The sequence below is a fragment of the Podarcis muralis genome, chromosome 16 (genome assembly GCF_964188315.1).
Source record: "Podarcis muralis chromosome 16, rPodMur119.hap1.1, whole genome shotgun sequence".
NCBI classification, from domain to species: domain Eukaryota; kingdom Metazoa; phylum Chordata; class Lepidosauria; order Squamata; family Lacertidae; genus Podarcis; species Podarcis muralis.
The window spans coordinates 4,987,367-5,002,499 of record NC_135670.1 but is presented as its reverse complement, the minus strand read 5'-3'; the positions used below and the strand labels follow the sequence as shown (position 1 = coordinate 5,002,499).

The window sequence follows — 15,133 nt, the reverse complement described above, 5'->3', positions numbered from 1 at the left end:
GGGCTCCCTCCCTTCTGACTCATCAGTCCCACTGAGTTGCCAGCCGCCTCCGCCCCTGCTCCCCACATAACTTGCAGAGGGAGTGGGAGAGAAGGGAGACCCCCACCCACATCTGCCCGCTTAATGATGGACTCACATCGAGGATTAGGTCCGTTTGGGGAGAAAATGAACCCATTTCTAAAGGGACCCCATCTGGTTCTTTTCTGCAGCATAATGAGCAGTAATGACAGGCAGGGTATTAATGGGAGATCCTGTGAGCGTTTAAGATATAATTACAGTCCTTCGCTTTCTCTCTCTCTCCCCCACTGGTCATATCTAATTCTATTTACTGCACGAACGCGACTCTCTCCTTGGAAGACTCTCCTCTCCTCCCCACTGTTTTCTAGGGAAGCCACAGCTGCCTGCCTCCTTTTCGCCTGGCAGAAAAGGATCTTGCAAGGGGGGCTTGTGCTGTTTTATTTTATTACAATTACTTAAACCCACCGTTCAGGATATAAATCCAGTTTTACAGAGGACAGCCTTCTCGCTGAAGGCGCCTTCTGCTTGAAAGCATGATTAAACATTCCTGTCTAAATCTAAACAATGAGGACTAGCGGCTTCCTCTTTTTTTAAAAAAAAAAAGGGCAGAGCTGTAGCTCAGTGGCAGAACACCTGCTTGGCACGCAGAAGGTCCTGGGTTCAACCCCCAATGGCAGACATCTCCCTCCTTCATGGGAGATTTTTAAACAGAGCTTGGGCAGCCACCTGCCAGGGATTATTTGGCTGCGATTCCTGCATTGCATAGGGTTGGACTGGATGACCTTTGGGGGTTCCGTTCCAATTCTGCAATTCCAGGAGTCTTTTTATAGCTTCGAGGCTGGAGAGGAGGCCAGGCAAATCTCCGAGAGAGGTCCCGTTTGCTTACTCTGTTTTCCCGTGTAGAGGAAGCGTCAGCCGTAGAGGGTGGGCGGTTTTTAGGGTGAGCCAGAGTCTGCAGCAACTAATCTGGGGGTTGACCCACTTACCCAGTTAGAGGGATAAAACCCGCTTCCTTTCCCATCTAGCAACCATCCCCCCTTCTCGCGAGTGCCTTTTAAATACCAATTGACTAAAAACACCGACTGATGGGTCCAGCAATGGTGGACAAAATACTTTGTGCTTCATATAGCAATGTATTTATTTAAATGCTTGTGTGTGTGTGTGTGTGTGTGTGTGTGTGTGTGTGTGTGCCCGTCCCCTGCTGAATATTGCAAACGAATCTCTTAAGCAGCATACAGTCTAGCAAACAAACATACAGTGGACACTCGGGTTCAAACATGATCCGTGTGGGATGCACATTCGCAACCTGTAGCGTTCACAACCCACGTCTGCGCATGCACAGGTTACGATTCGGTGCTTCTGCGCATGGGCAAAGCACGATTTAGTGCTTCTGCGCATGCGTGACCGCTGAAACCCGGAAGTAACCCGTTGCTTGTATGTGATGACAATAAAAGGTTTGGTGGTGATGATGATGATAAAATAAATAACAGGCCAGAGTCCCTGTCTTCTGCAACAACACGAGATAACTTGCAGACCAGGTGATCTTTAATTCTCCCCTACCCTGCAAGCCTCAGCAGGTGCGTCTGTACTTTTTAGGATCCATTACCGGGTTGGGTGTGCAAATAGACATTTTCTGCAAGGCCTTTGTCCCCCTTCTCCTCCTCCTCCTCCTTCCCTTTCATCTTGCAGCGTCGCCTCTGCCGTTCAATCCCTGGCCGATATGCTGCTTGGGGGGTCGGATCCATCAGCCCTGTAGCACTTGCAAGGGATGAGTCATTTTGGCAGAGAGTAACTCCGTGTAACCACACTGTTTCAGTAAGCATCCGTGGAGGCGCATATGTTAGCAGCTTCTGTTGCTGCTCTCTCTGTGTGTCTCTATATATGTGCGTGTGTGTGTTTCTGTTTGTGTATGTATAGATTCGCGACCTACAAGAGACAAGATGGCCCCGCTTTCAGGTCTGATTCAGCAGGGATCTTCTTCTGCTCTGATGGAACCTCCAGGGCCAGAGCAGTCTATCTCGATTCTTAGTGTATTTTTAGTCTTTGTTGGAAGCCGCCCAGAGTGGCTGGGGAAACCCAGCCAGATGGGCAGGGTACAAATAAATTATTATTATTATTATTATTATTATTATTATTATTATTATTAATAATAATAATAATTTATTTATTTATTTATTTGGCTCTATGGGGTATTTAGCCACTGGGAGAACAGGAGGCTGGACTGAATGGGCTTCCTTTGGCCCAATACCTCCATATTCAGAGACAGCTTATCTAACCCCATATAACACTGGTCCTGAAATACCTACATTGGCTCCCAGTACATTTCCGAGCACAATTCAAAGTGTTGGTGCTGACCTTGAAAGCCCTAAATGGCCTCAGCCCAGTATACCTGAAGGAGCGTTTCCACCCCCATCATCCAGCCCGGACACAGAGGTCCTGTGCCAAGCGCTTTCTGGCGGTTCCCTAGCTGCGAGAAGTGAGGTTACTGCGAGAAGTGAGGTTACAGGGAACCAGGCAGAGGGCCTTCTCGGTGGTGGCACCCGCCCTGTGGAACGTCCTTTCATCAGATGTCAAGGAGATAAATAACTACACAACTGACATCCCTGCACATCCCTACACAACAGGCAGCCCTGTTCAGGGAAATTGTTAATGCTTGACTTTTTATTATCTGTTTTTTATATGTGCTAGAAGCCTCCCAGAGTGGCTGGGGAAACCCAGCCAGATGGGTAGGGTAATAATAATAGTTATTAGGGTTATTTGGCCACTGGTAGACCAGGAGGCCGGGACGCGGGTGGTGCTGTGGGTTAAACCACAGAGCCTAGGACTTGCTGATCAGGAGGTCAGCGGTTCGAATCCCTGCAATGGGGTGAGCTCCCGTTGCTCAGTCCCTGCTCCTGCCAACCTAGCAGTTCGAAAAAACGTCATAGTGCAAGTAGATAAATAGGTACCGCTCCGGCGGGAAGGTAAACAGTGTTTCCGTGCACTGCTCTGGTTCACCAGAAGCAGCTTAGTCATGCTGGCCACATGACCTGGAAGCTGTACGCCGGCTCCCTTGGCCAGTAAAGCGAGATGAGCGCTGCAACCCCAGAGTCGGCCACGACTGGACCTAATGGTCAGGGGTCCCTTTACCTGTACCTTTACCTAGACCAGGAGGCTGGGCTAGACAGACCCCTTTTGGGCCTGATCCACCTCTTTAGATTCAGAAGCAAATTTTGGAGGAGGAGGGATACACGCCAGTAAATTCTTACTGGGGGCGGGAGCATGTTAAGTCTGAACATAACCCAAGACTGTTCCTTGGCCATCCTTACCATTTGCCTACTTTTAAACCAAAAGTCCTTTCAGTAGAAGACTGGAAACACTGATTCTTCCTTAAGCACAAAATGTGGGCTTTAAAAAGTCTCTGGTGGACGCGAAACGCTTCAGACATGCCACAGTTTCTAGCCCGCCCTAGAGGAGAGTGTTGTTGCTTGCACCACTGTGGACAGAAGCGTGTCTTGAATTGCTGGCGTCCAGGTTGTGTGAAACGGCACTGACACCCCCTTTGCAAGGCCAAATTCCTTCTGGCGCCACAAGCCTGTCCTGGGCGCTGGGCGTCAGTGAAAAAGCCGGCTGTTTTCCTGCTGACCCGGGTCAAGCGTCCGAGGCTTGTTGTGGCAGGCCGGCGGCCAGACAAGCGCAGGGGCTTTCCTTCTCCAGGGGCCAAAGGTTGTGGCCCCCACGTCATCTCATGACGCATCTCAGGCACGGGAGAACTTTTCCTCACCGGCTCGGTGGAAACAGGAGAGCAAAAGGCGTTTCCTGGCTTTGTGATTGAGAGAGGACGGGAGTGGGAAGAGGATGCCCAGCCGGTGCGTGGCAGCCGTGGAAAAGGCAAATCCCAGGACAGAAAAGGAAGTGGAAATAAAAAGATGTTAGATTATTTTTTGTATGCCACTACAGCAGGAAGACTGCTACTAGCTAGAAATTAGAAATCTCAAGAAATAACAATGATAGAAAAATGGCAGAGACATCACCTTGCCAACAAAGGTCCGTATAGTTAAAGCTATGGTTTTCCCAGTAGTGATGTATGGAAGTGAGAGCTGGACCATAAAGAAGGCTGATCGCCAAAGAATTGATGCTTTTGAATTCTGGTGCTGGAGGAGACTCTTGAGAGTCCCATGGACTGCAAGAAGATCAAACGCATCCATTCTTAAGGAAATCAGCCCTGAGTGCTCACTGGAAGGACAGATCGTGAAGCTGAGGCTCCAAGACTTTGGCCACCTCATGAGAAGAGAAGACTCCTTGGAAAAGACCCTGATGTTTGGAAAGATGGAGGGCACAAGGAGAAGGGGACGACAGGGGATGAGATGGTGGGACAGTGTTCTCGAAGCTACCAGCATGAGTCTGACCAAACTGCGGGAGGCAGTGGAAGACAAAAGTGCCTGGCGTGCTCTGGTCCAGGGGGTCACGAAGAGGCGGACATGACTAAACGACTAAAGAGCAGCAACAACAACAAGAAAAATGGCAGATGAAGATGTTGGAGTTCTTGGAGCTGGCCGACCTGACTGGAAGAATCCACAATCAGAAAGAAGAGGAGCATCAAGAAGATTGGAAGAAATTTAAAGATTATCTAGCTAAATATTGTAATATAAGATAATTAGAAGGTACTTGAAAGTATCAAATAGGGCTAGGATTAGAATAAGAATGTTGTATAGTAATATGGATTTAAGTCAATAAGAAAAGAGATGAAGATAGTTAATTGAAGGAGTAAATTGCAGTAGAAAGATGGTTTTGGAGAACTGTTACAAGGTGATACCATGAAATTCAGTTAGGGAGCATTCAAGGAAGTCAGTTAATGGAATTTAAAATGAACTTCAGAAGGAATATGTGTTTTTATTTTTGTTTTCTTTTGTTTTTTCTCTCTTAGTATTGTAATGTTCTCTCTTTTGTATGTTTTATATGTTATATCCGTTAAAATCAATTTTAAAAATTTTTAAAAAAGAAGGAAATGGAAATAAAACTGCCAATATCGTTAATGCCGTTATCCAAATCGGAGGCGCGACTTTTCAGTTTAGGGGAAAGGCGAGTCAAAGGGGACATGACAGATGTTTATAAAACTATGCATGGTTTGGGGAAAGCAGACAGAGAAAATTCCCCCTCTCCTAATACTGGGACTCTAGCGAAGCTGAACGTTGGATGGTTTCGGACAGATTTTTAAGTAGCCCGTAGTTAAACTGTGGAACTCACTGCCACTGGAATCCCTCGGATCCCGCTTGCGGGTTTCACACCGGGGCATCTGAGTGGCCCCTGTGAGAAAAGGATGCTGGACTAGATGGCCCCCCTTTGGCCTGATCCTGCAGCCCAGGCTCTTCCGGCGTTCTTATGGAGCCTCCAGCTCCAGAGGCGGTCTATCGAGATCCTCAGTTTCTGGGGGGCCGCTGTGAGAACAGGGTGTTGGACTAGATGGGGCCATTGGCCTGTTTTGGCGGGTTCTTCTTGCTATTTTAGGAAACGCACCTTTTACACTTGTAGGATAGGGCGCCGGGAGAAACGACACTCCTTTTCACCAGAAGGGGAAAGTGTGAGTGCTTTGTGGGAGAAGGAGCAGCTTTGATCCTATGGTGTGTTTGAGTTTCTCCAGTATTTCAGCGCCTGCTCTGTACGTGGGCAGCTCATGAAAACACAGCCAGCCGCTTCGCTGTGCGACAAGGATTAATTAAATCGAAGTGGGATGCTCGGAGGACGTGTCTTTCTGGAGGGATGCTGAAAGGGGAGGGGGGTTTGGCGGGGGGGGGGTTTGGAGACACCACAGAGCAACCCGTGAGACCTGACAGAGTTGCCTCACTTCAGGGCGATTCAGACCTCCTCCATCTCTCGGGGTGGCCGCCAAGAGATTATTAGAGATTTAGGCGCTGTGGACTGAAACGTTTTGCTTGCCCAAAGGGGGGGGCAAGGTTGCTTCTCTCTCCTCCCCCCCTCAAAAGAGAGAGAATGGTAGAATCCGCAATCAGAAAGAAGAGGAACACCAAGAACAATGGAAGAAATTTAAAGATTATTTAATTAAATATTGTAACATATGACGAGGAGAAGCTACTTGAATTTACCAATTTGGCTTCAGAATAGGACATGATTAAACTGTAAAACATTATGGGAGGAATTATGAAAAGAAGCTCAGAAAGTAATTTGAAAAAGTAAATTTTGTTAGAGAGAAGAGATTGGAAAACTGTTAGGAGGGGATACAATGGAATTCAGTTAGGGGGGATTTGAGGAAGTTAGTTAACAATGAAAAGCAAATTGGATTTTAGAGGGATTATGCGTTTATTTGTATGTTCTTTTTTCTCTTTCTTTTTCTTTTCTTTCTTTTTTTTCTTTTTTGTATGTCATACCTGTTATAAACTTGGAAAATTAATTTAAAAAATTGAAAAGAGAGAGAGAGCTAAGAATCACATCCAAGCTCAGCCAAGTTATTCTGGCATGGAGAAAACCCTGTGAGTTCCTGCATCATCATTAATCATCATTTTTAATTTGTATACCATCTTTCTATCTTATAATACTCAAGGCGATTTACAAGCTGAAGAAACAAAAAATGTACATCTTATAACAATCTAATGCAATACAAAAACGTGATAATAAAACATAACTTTAAAATAGGCAGCCTACATCAAAAAAGTAACATTCCACAATCGTTAGAATAGTATAAAATAATAATATCAACATATAAAAGTTAAACAGAAATCCAGTTACGATAAATAATATCTAAACTATAATCCATAAAACGGCAAGCCACAGTATATAAAACATTACAGAGCTGCAGAGCTGGGAAACCTTTCTGCGCTTGCTAGTTGACCGCAATCGCCAACTCATTGGGACGCCTTCCTTTAATCTTCTGCTGCTGTTTCCCTCTTCTCTTTCCAGCTTCCTAGAAGAGGTCTCGGCTTCCGGTTTCCGCGGACGAGGCGCGGACAGCTCCCAGGGGCCGGCGAGGGCAGCATCCAGGAGGCTGAACTGATGGCCTCTTTTTCGTCATTTCCAACTGACCGACCGTTCCAGGCTACTCAGCATCTGTTGCCCGTTGACACCCACGAACTCACCCACCTGGCGCTTGAAACTTCAGAAAAGCACTTTAGCAGACAATACTTCCCTGTTGCCGAAAAGTATGGGGCAGGCACGCTCTCTCCTCACAGGACCAAACCATGGGGTCCTTTCCCCCCATCCCAAAAGGCTCGATCGAGATCTTAAGGAGAAAAGAAAGGACCGTCCCTCTCGTCAGCTTCGTTCTCTTTCCATCCCCCCAGCTCTCACATTGCACGAGAGTTGTTTGCCTGTTTTCCAAACTCATTTACCTCCCCCCCCCCCCGCTGTGCCCCGGGATAACCCACCCCCCCCCCCGAGAAAAATGGCCCCAATAAAAGGAAGTTGCGATTCTTCTAGCAGAGAGCGTTGCTGGTTTTTTTCCTGCTTTCGACAGAGGAGTAGATAAGATCATGGAATCACAGCTGGGACCCTGTGGTCATCTTGTCCAGGGGTCAGCAAACTTTTTCAGCAGGGGGCCGGTCCACTGTCCCTCGGACCTTGTGGGGGGCCGGACTGTATTTTGAAGGGGGGGGGAGAACGAATTCCTATGCCCCACAAATAACCCAGAGATGCATTTTAAATAAAAAGGCACATTCTACTCATGTAAAAACACACTGATATCCAGACAGTCCGCGGGCCGGATTTAGAAGGTGATTGGGCCGGATCCGGCCCCCTGGGCCTTAGTTTGCCTACCCATGATCTAGTCCACCCCCCTGCGATGCTGGAATGCGTAGCTGTTCCGAATGGGAACCGAACCTGCAACCTTGGCTTTACCAGCACCAGACTTGCAGGGAAGAGGGGGGGTCTGGTGTTTTAGAGAGGGTGGGGACACCCTTTGGGGCTCCTCCAGATGTTTCTGGACTCTTATCCCATTGTTCTCCCTGACCATTGACCGTGACGGTTGCTGGGGCTGATGGGAGTTGCAATCAGGCCCACCCAGGCCAGCACCCTGTTCCCACGGTGCCCCCCCCGATGCCTCATCGGGAAGACCCCCCCCCCCAGCAGGACCTGAGTGCGAGAGCATCTCTCCTGTCGTTCCCGGCTACGGGTCTTATTCAGAGGCGAGCGGCTTCCCTCGCGGACTCATCTGGCCAGGCCAGGTCAAAGGTTGGGGCTTTCCATTGTCCTTGGCGACCGCAGTCATTGATAGCTGCGGCCCCGCTTTCGAATCCGCCTTATCAAGGAGCCTTGGGCGAAGATACAGCGGGCGTCCCCTGCGTAGCTGCTTATTTCGTTTGCTTTCATCTAAGGAGGGAGGGGTAGTCGGAGCCGAGGCCATTCGCTTGAGTGCGGTCATAGCACCAGAGCAGGTGGACGGGATAGAAAACAGAAAGTCCTCCTTCATACTACGCAGAGTTAAACTGTGGAACTCTCTGCCACAGGAGGCAGCAATGGCCGCCAGCTTAACAAGGCTTTAAAAGAGGATTAGGCAAATTTGCGGAGGGGGAAAGAGCTATCAATGGTTATTATTATTATTATTAATTGAATTTATACACCGCCCTATACCTGGGGGTCTCAGGGCGACTCTCAGAACAAACAAACACATTTTAAAAGGGCATAGGATGTATATCGGATCAAAAGCCTGGTTAAAAAGGAACGTTTTTGCCTGGTGCATAATGAATTTGCCAGGCGAACGTCCCTGGGGAGAGCATTCCACAGGCAGGGAGCCACTGCAGAGAAGGCCCCGTTCTCGTGTTTCCACCCTCTGGACTTCTCAAGGAGGAGTCACATGAAGGAAGGCCTCAGAAGGTGATCTCAGGGTCTGGGTAGGTTCATACGGAAAGAGGCGGTCCTTGAGGTATTGCGGTCCTGAGCCATTTAAGGCTTTATAGGTCAAAACCGTCACTTTGAATTGGGCCCAGAAACTAATTGGTAGCCAGTGCAGATGGACCAGTATTGGTGTAATATGCTCAAACAGTGATCAACCCAGCTGCTGAATTCTGCACCAGCTGAAGTTTCCGAACAGTCTTCAGAGGCAGCCCTACGTAGAACGCATTGCAGTAATTTAACCTTAGTTACTAGAGCATAGACAACAATAGCTAGGCTATCCCTATCCAGATAGAGGTGTACCTGGGCCACCAGCCGAAGCTGATGGAAGGCACTCTGGGCCACTGAGGCCACTTGAGCCTCGAGCGACAGCGAAGGATCCAGGAGGACCCCCAAGTTAAGAACCTGATCCTTCAGAGGAAGTGTAAAGGTAAAGGGACCCCTGACCATTAGGTCCAGTCGTGACCTACTGTGGGGTTGCGGCGCTCATCTCGCTTTACTGGCCGAGGGAGCCGGCGTACAGCTTCCGGGTCATGTGGCCAGCATGACTAAGCCGCTTCTGGGGAACCAGAGCAGCGCACGGAAACACCGTTTACCTTCCCGCCAGAGTGGTACCTATTTATCTACTTGCACTTTGAGGTGCTTTCGAACTGCTAGGTTGGCAGGAGCAGGGACCGAGCAACGGGAGCTCACCCCATCACGGGGATTTGAACCGCCAACCTTCTGATCGGCAAGTCCTAATGACCCCCCCAGACCAAGATCTTATGCTTCGAGCGGGACCCATATCCAAGGGCCTAAATTCGACCTCTTTGCCCAAGCAATCTTGAGCACCAAAGACCGGGAGCAGGGAGGTGAACAGAGCAGTTACCAGGATGCCGCAATTAAAACCCTTTTTCTTTTGCCTGCTAGTTTTGTGGGGGTGGGTAGAAGCAGGGTGTCAAGAGACAGATGCGAGTAGATGATAGCACCAGCGAAATTTGCAACCCCGCAGGCCAGCAGGGAGAGAGAGAGAGAGACTGGCTTGACTCGAGCAAAAGATATTTTGGTAACCGGTGATTATCCGGAGAATCGGAGAACGAAACTGCAACATGGGGACGCAGCGTGTGTGAATAGGATGTTCCAGGACAGAAGAACAGAGGCAGATAATAACGGCTTTAGATAGGGAACATCTCTCTGCCTTCCATTCGCCATGCAACACACCCACCAGGAATTTCAAGGTCGCTTTTTGCAGCCTGACTCTTTGGATTTAGTGAGACTTCCTTGGTGTGTAGCAAAATGCAAACAAGACTCCTTGCTTTGCTGTTTATTTTCCCTCCTGTTCATTGTTCCGTGGCCCCTCGGAGAGGGAACGTTCCCAGGCCGGGTCCAAGGCTGCGAGATTTTGCCACACACACAATGCAACTTTGTGAGACGCTCGGTCTTGTTTTGTTGTTGAAAGAACCAGATAATTCCGGCCATATCTGGGGCTTTGCATGTTCTGTGACGGTGCAAAAAAGAACAGCAGTTGGGGGGTTGGATGGGCGGTAGCGTCCTGAGAACCTCCACTTTCGTTAGTGGGGAAAGGAACCAAGTTTCTAGTCCCTGGGAGTGTGGAAGTTAGTGAAATAAAAAAAATTAAGGTCTTATAAATGTTCATCAATGTACCAAGCAAACACGTACATAAATATATAAACCACATGTCTGAAGCAGCACAGGAAAACAGCCCTGGAACCATTTTTGACTCCCAAATGTTTTCTCTGCAAAGTTAAAGGAAAATGGAAAAGCCTCTCCCCATTGTCTTTTCCTTCACAAATCCTGTCTGAAGGGTATGTTTGTGTATGAATAGGGTGATAATAGGCTCAGTAACTAAGTATTTATCATTACAAAAGACTGGCCAGGCTCCCCAGGGTATCCAATCAAGTGAGCATTAACAGGTAACTTGCCAGACAGGAGGTAAACAACGCACTCAGATTTCTGCTGTAGACCACCCTTTCTGTAATGTAGGTATGATGTTTGTGGGGGTGGTCATGGACTCCAAGGCGAGCAATTTACAATGTCTATATAAGGGCGGGCGCACCTGGGTTATGGGTCCTCCTCCTTTCCTGCATGTGAGGGGAGCACCCTGTCACAGCAGTTCAATAAAGATCAGGCTTTGCGAGTTGCTTTGCTTCTCAATATTCTCTGGTTGGCCTCTGTTATTTTCTCTGACCGATGGAGAACCTACAAAGGACTCTATAAGAGCTCTTGTGTCCCCCATAAGGGAATAAGGGCAGATTTTTGTTTATTACATAAGCTTCGGGTTGCAGTGGCAATGCTCGCCGAAACCTCAAGTCAGATGCTAAAGGAGCAGAATTTGGACAGAGCGATACTCCATAATTCAGCGATGGAGCATCTCATTTGCACACAGAAGGTCCTGAGTTCAATCACCAAGCAGAAAAGAGCCCCTGCCTTGAAATCCACTGCCAGTCAGTGCAGGCAACATTGGCCCAAAGGGAGCAACGGGCAGCTGACTCTGTAGAAGGCAGCTTCCTCTTTGAACCAGCCCTTTAATTCGGAACCATGAGGACTAGAATCCTGCTTAATTTGGGGGGCCGCATAGCTCAGTGGGAAAAGCACCTGCTCTGCCTGCAGAACAGCCCCTGGCTCAATCCCAGAAGGCAACTCCAGGCAGGACTGGGAATGCCCCACCTGAACCCCCGAAAGCTGCTGCCAGCCAGTGTAGACAACACTGAGCTTGGTGGATCAAGTCTCTGACTTGGCAAGAGGCAGTTTCCTATGTCGGCGTGTCTTGCACTCAGCCCCTGCATCAGGGCAGTAGCCGGATCCGGACCTGACCTCTGCCTCTGAACATCTTCCATTGGGCTCAGAATGCATCGGGTATTTAAATGATTTTCTCCCCTCCTGTCTTCTTTACATCTCTTTCCTTTTCTTTTTTATATATAAATTTTTATTAGTTTTTTAACATAGCATTTTCAACAGTAATTAAACATACTTTTACATCTTATTCATTTTTTTTTACTTCCATCAGTCCTGTCTGAAGATTTTCCAATCTAAGCTCTTAGTATGCCTTTCTTATTTCCCCTATTACGATTCAAACTCATAACCAACATCTCTATCTTTTTCGACTTTGTAACACTTTGTATATTTCTCCTTACAAAATTTATTGTAGTCCTACTAGCGTGATTTGCTGGTTACAGTTGCTCTTCAAATAACTCATATACTTCTTCCAATATTCTGTAAATCTCTGGCCCCGCAGGTTTCGAATCCTTCCAGTCATTTTGTCCAATTCTGCATAGTCCATTAATTTCGTCTGCCATTCTTTACGTCTCTTTCCATCAACACCCTTTCACCCTTATAGGGTCCTGAATCGGCTTTGATGTTGTCCGAATTGCCTTCTGATAAAGAGCTGGTTAGTTTTATCAATGGTGGTTACAGTGGGACTTTTGCAGATAATTTATTAGTATTAGGGGAGGGGAAGAGATTCAGAGACTGAAGCCTCCCCAGGAGTGACCATTGATCTTGACTTGGTACACAGAGTTACCGCTCTCTCTCTCTCTCTCTCTCTCTCTCTCTCTCTGTGTGTGTGTGTGTGTGTGTGTGTGTGTAGATATAGGGACCCTACCAGACTGGTGTGGGTCCGTCCCCCCACCCAGTGTATTTTGAAATATGTCATTGATACAATAATTGTGTGTTTCTGGTGAATTTACGCACGGCTTGTAGAATTGTGGAGTCGCAAGGGGTCCCCAGCGGTCATCTAGTCCAACCCCTGCAGTGCAAGAATCTTTGCTAGATCAAACATGGCTGATGGCCACCCAGCCTCTGCTTAAAAACCTCCAAGGAAGTAGAATCCACAACGTCTCCTGGGAGTCTGTTCCAATCAGACCGTCAGAAAGCTCTTCCTGCTGTCGTCCACATCATTAAGAACCTAGGAAGAGCCTTCTTTTTTTAAAAAAATTAATCATTTTTTTCGATACAAACAACAACCGCAAAAGACACTACAACAAAAACCGTAATAACAATAACAACACAATTTGACAATTCAGATTTAAATACACTGATATACCAATGGCAGCACCTTTTTAACAGTATTTCCCCACCCCTCTCTCCTCCCACCACTATTCGCCTTATCGCTTAAATATTCATTCCAGATTCATCCATTCTTAATTTGCGTCGACATGCAATTCGTTCGTATGTAGCTTATCTGTCCATATTATCAATCCATGTGCTCAATGGAATCTTTTTGCGGCTCTTCCAATTCATCAAAACAAGGTTTTTTTGCTTCTAATATAGCACTGTACATCCATATATTTTTTGGACCCCTTGAAATCTCCCACGTTTCTGGAATATAATTTAGAATTCAATTCAATTCCCCTAAATAACAATTTCTTTTTATTACTCTTACTATAAATACCCTCACCTCACGCCAAAATGATCTTATCATCAGGCAGTTAATAATCATATGTACGAAGTTCGTCTTTTTACTCCCACATCTCCAGCAGTTGTCTGCACTTGTTATTTTCTTCTGGTATAGTTTCGCTGGAGTCCAGAGCCCTCTCCCTTCTTGTGTTTTCTTGCAACTGGTGTTGAGAAGCATTCTTGCCCCATCGAAGGAGACAGAACAGAACTGCCGTGACTAATAGTAACTGATATAGCCCACTCTTCTCTTCCTCCCTGAATTTGTCCAGTCCATCCAGATTGCCACCCACCACTGTTTCCTGTGGCAAGGAGTTCCGCAGTTTAACGCGGCGCTGCGTGAAGAAGGACCGTATTTTATGTGTCCTGAATCTTCCATTCTGCTTCATCGGTTGTTCTGAGATGCTTCTCCACCCTTCTAAGATAACCACATTATTGCCATCTGAAACAGCACTCTTGTGCTATGGAGCGACAAAAATAGGGCAATTTTTTAAATAAAAAAAAAACATTTGTGGTATGAAAAGTTTCAGGATAGCACCAGGAAATTCTGGGGAATGCCCCAATGGCAGACGCCACAGCATCCTTGTCTTTGTAGGTGCGAGCAAAGATCGAAAGTTGGGATGACGTGTAACTGCCCACAGCATCTTAAAAAGTAGAGACATCACCTTGCCAACAAAGGTCCGTATAGTTACAGCTCTGGTTTTCCCAGTAGTGATGTATGGAGGTGAGAGCTGGACCATAAAGAAGGCTGATCGCTGAAGAATGGATGCTTTTGAATTCTGGTGCTGGAGGAGACTCTTGAGAGTCCCATGGACTGCAAGAAGATCAGACCTCTCCATTCTAAAGGAAATCAGCCCTGAGTGCTCACTGGAAGGACAGATCCTGAAGCTGAGGCTCCAAGACTTTGGCCACCTCATGAGAAGAGAAGACTCCCTGGAAAAGACCCGGATGTTGGGAAAGATGGAGGGCACAAGGAGAAGTGGACGACAGAGGACGAGGTGGTGGGACAGTGTTCTCGAAGCTACCAGCATGAGTTTGACCAAACTGCGGGAGGCAGTGGAAGACAGGAGGGCCTGGCGTGCTCTGGTCCAGGGGGTCACGAAGAGTCGGACACAACTAAACGACTAAACAACAACAACATAACTGCCCACAACAATTCTAACGCTACAATTCCCAGCTTCAGTTGGGCTCAATCTCAGTCATGAGTGCAAATATTCCTGAATGCACAATTAAAAGAGCTGTTATTTAAATGTGCCAGGAGTTGGTTTTATTTATTTAAGTAGTGGCGGCGGCGGCAAGTAGGGCATTTTCCAAAGTTTTTTTTTAAAAAAAGAAAGAGAACGAGAGAGCAGGTCCCCGCCCTCTAGGAACCTACAATCTAAACTCCTGGAAAAAGAGAGTTTCAACAGAGGGCAGGAAAGGATAACAGGACAAATCTGGGCCAAATGTCATTTAGTTTAGAATGGAATCAACAGACTTAAATGTTCAATGGAAAGATGAAGCTTGAAGGAGGAACTGAAGGAGGAAAGGTTAGAGTGCCCTATAAGTGTTCTAGGAGGGAATTTAGAACCTTAGACACGGGAGGCACCCTAGAGGTCATCCATCTCAACCCCACTTTCTCTCAGGGTCGGGATCTTGCAACCTGACCTTCCAGGCCTGTCCTTTTACATCCCTCTGGCAAAAAGCAAAGCCACTGACCCCAGAGGCAGTCTCTGCTCCGCCAGTGATCAGCTCTCACCTTTAGGGAGTCTCTCCTAGTGGTTATAGCCAAAATCTGCTTCCCCGCAGTTGCCCCCCATTTCTGGGGTTCCCTGAGCCTCTGGCCGTGAAGGAGGAGGGAGAGGGAGGCCTGCGAGTGTGCAGACTTTGGTGCCAAGGTGACCCTTTAAGGCTGCCGCCTGCA

The 15,133-nt window shown here is 47.4% G+C and overlaps 1 protein-coding gene across 3 annotated transcripts in view; it reads left to right on the top strand.

Moving 5' to 3' along the window:
* VPS45 (vacuolar protein sorting 45 homolog) overlaps positions 1-7,428 on the top strand; it is a 65,681-nt gene extending 58,253 nt beyond the window's left edge. For all 3 annotated transcript variants that reach the window (XM_077920192.1, XM_077920193.1, XM_028709167.2), the window contains one exon: positions 6,913-7,428. In XM_077920192.1, coding sequence (XP_077776318.1) covers positions 6,913-7,006 — 94 coding nt within the window. In that variant the 3' untranslated portion in view covers positions 7,007-7,428. The remainder of the gene's footprint in view (positions 1-6,912) is intronic.
* The last annotated feature ends 7,705 nt before the right edge of the window (positions 7,429-15,133 follow it).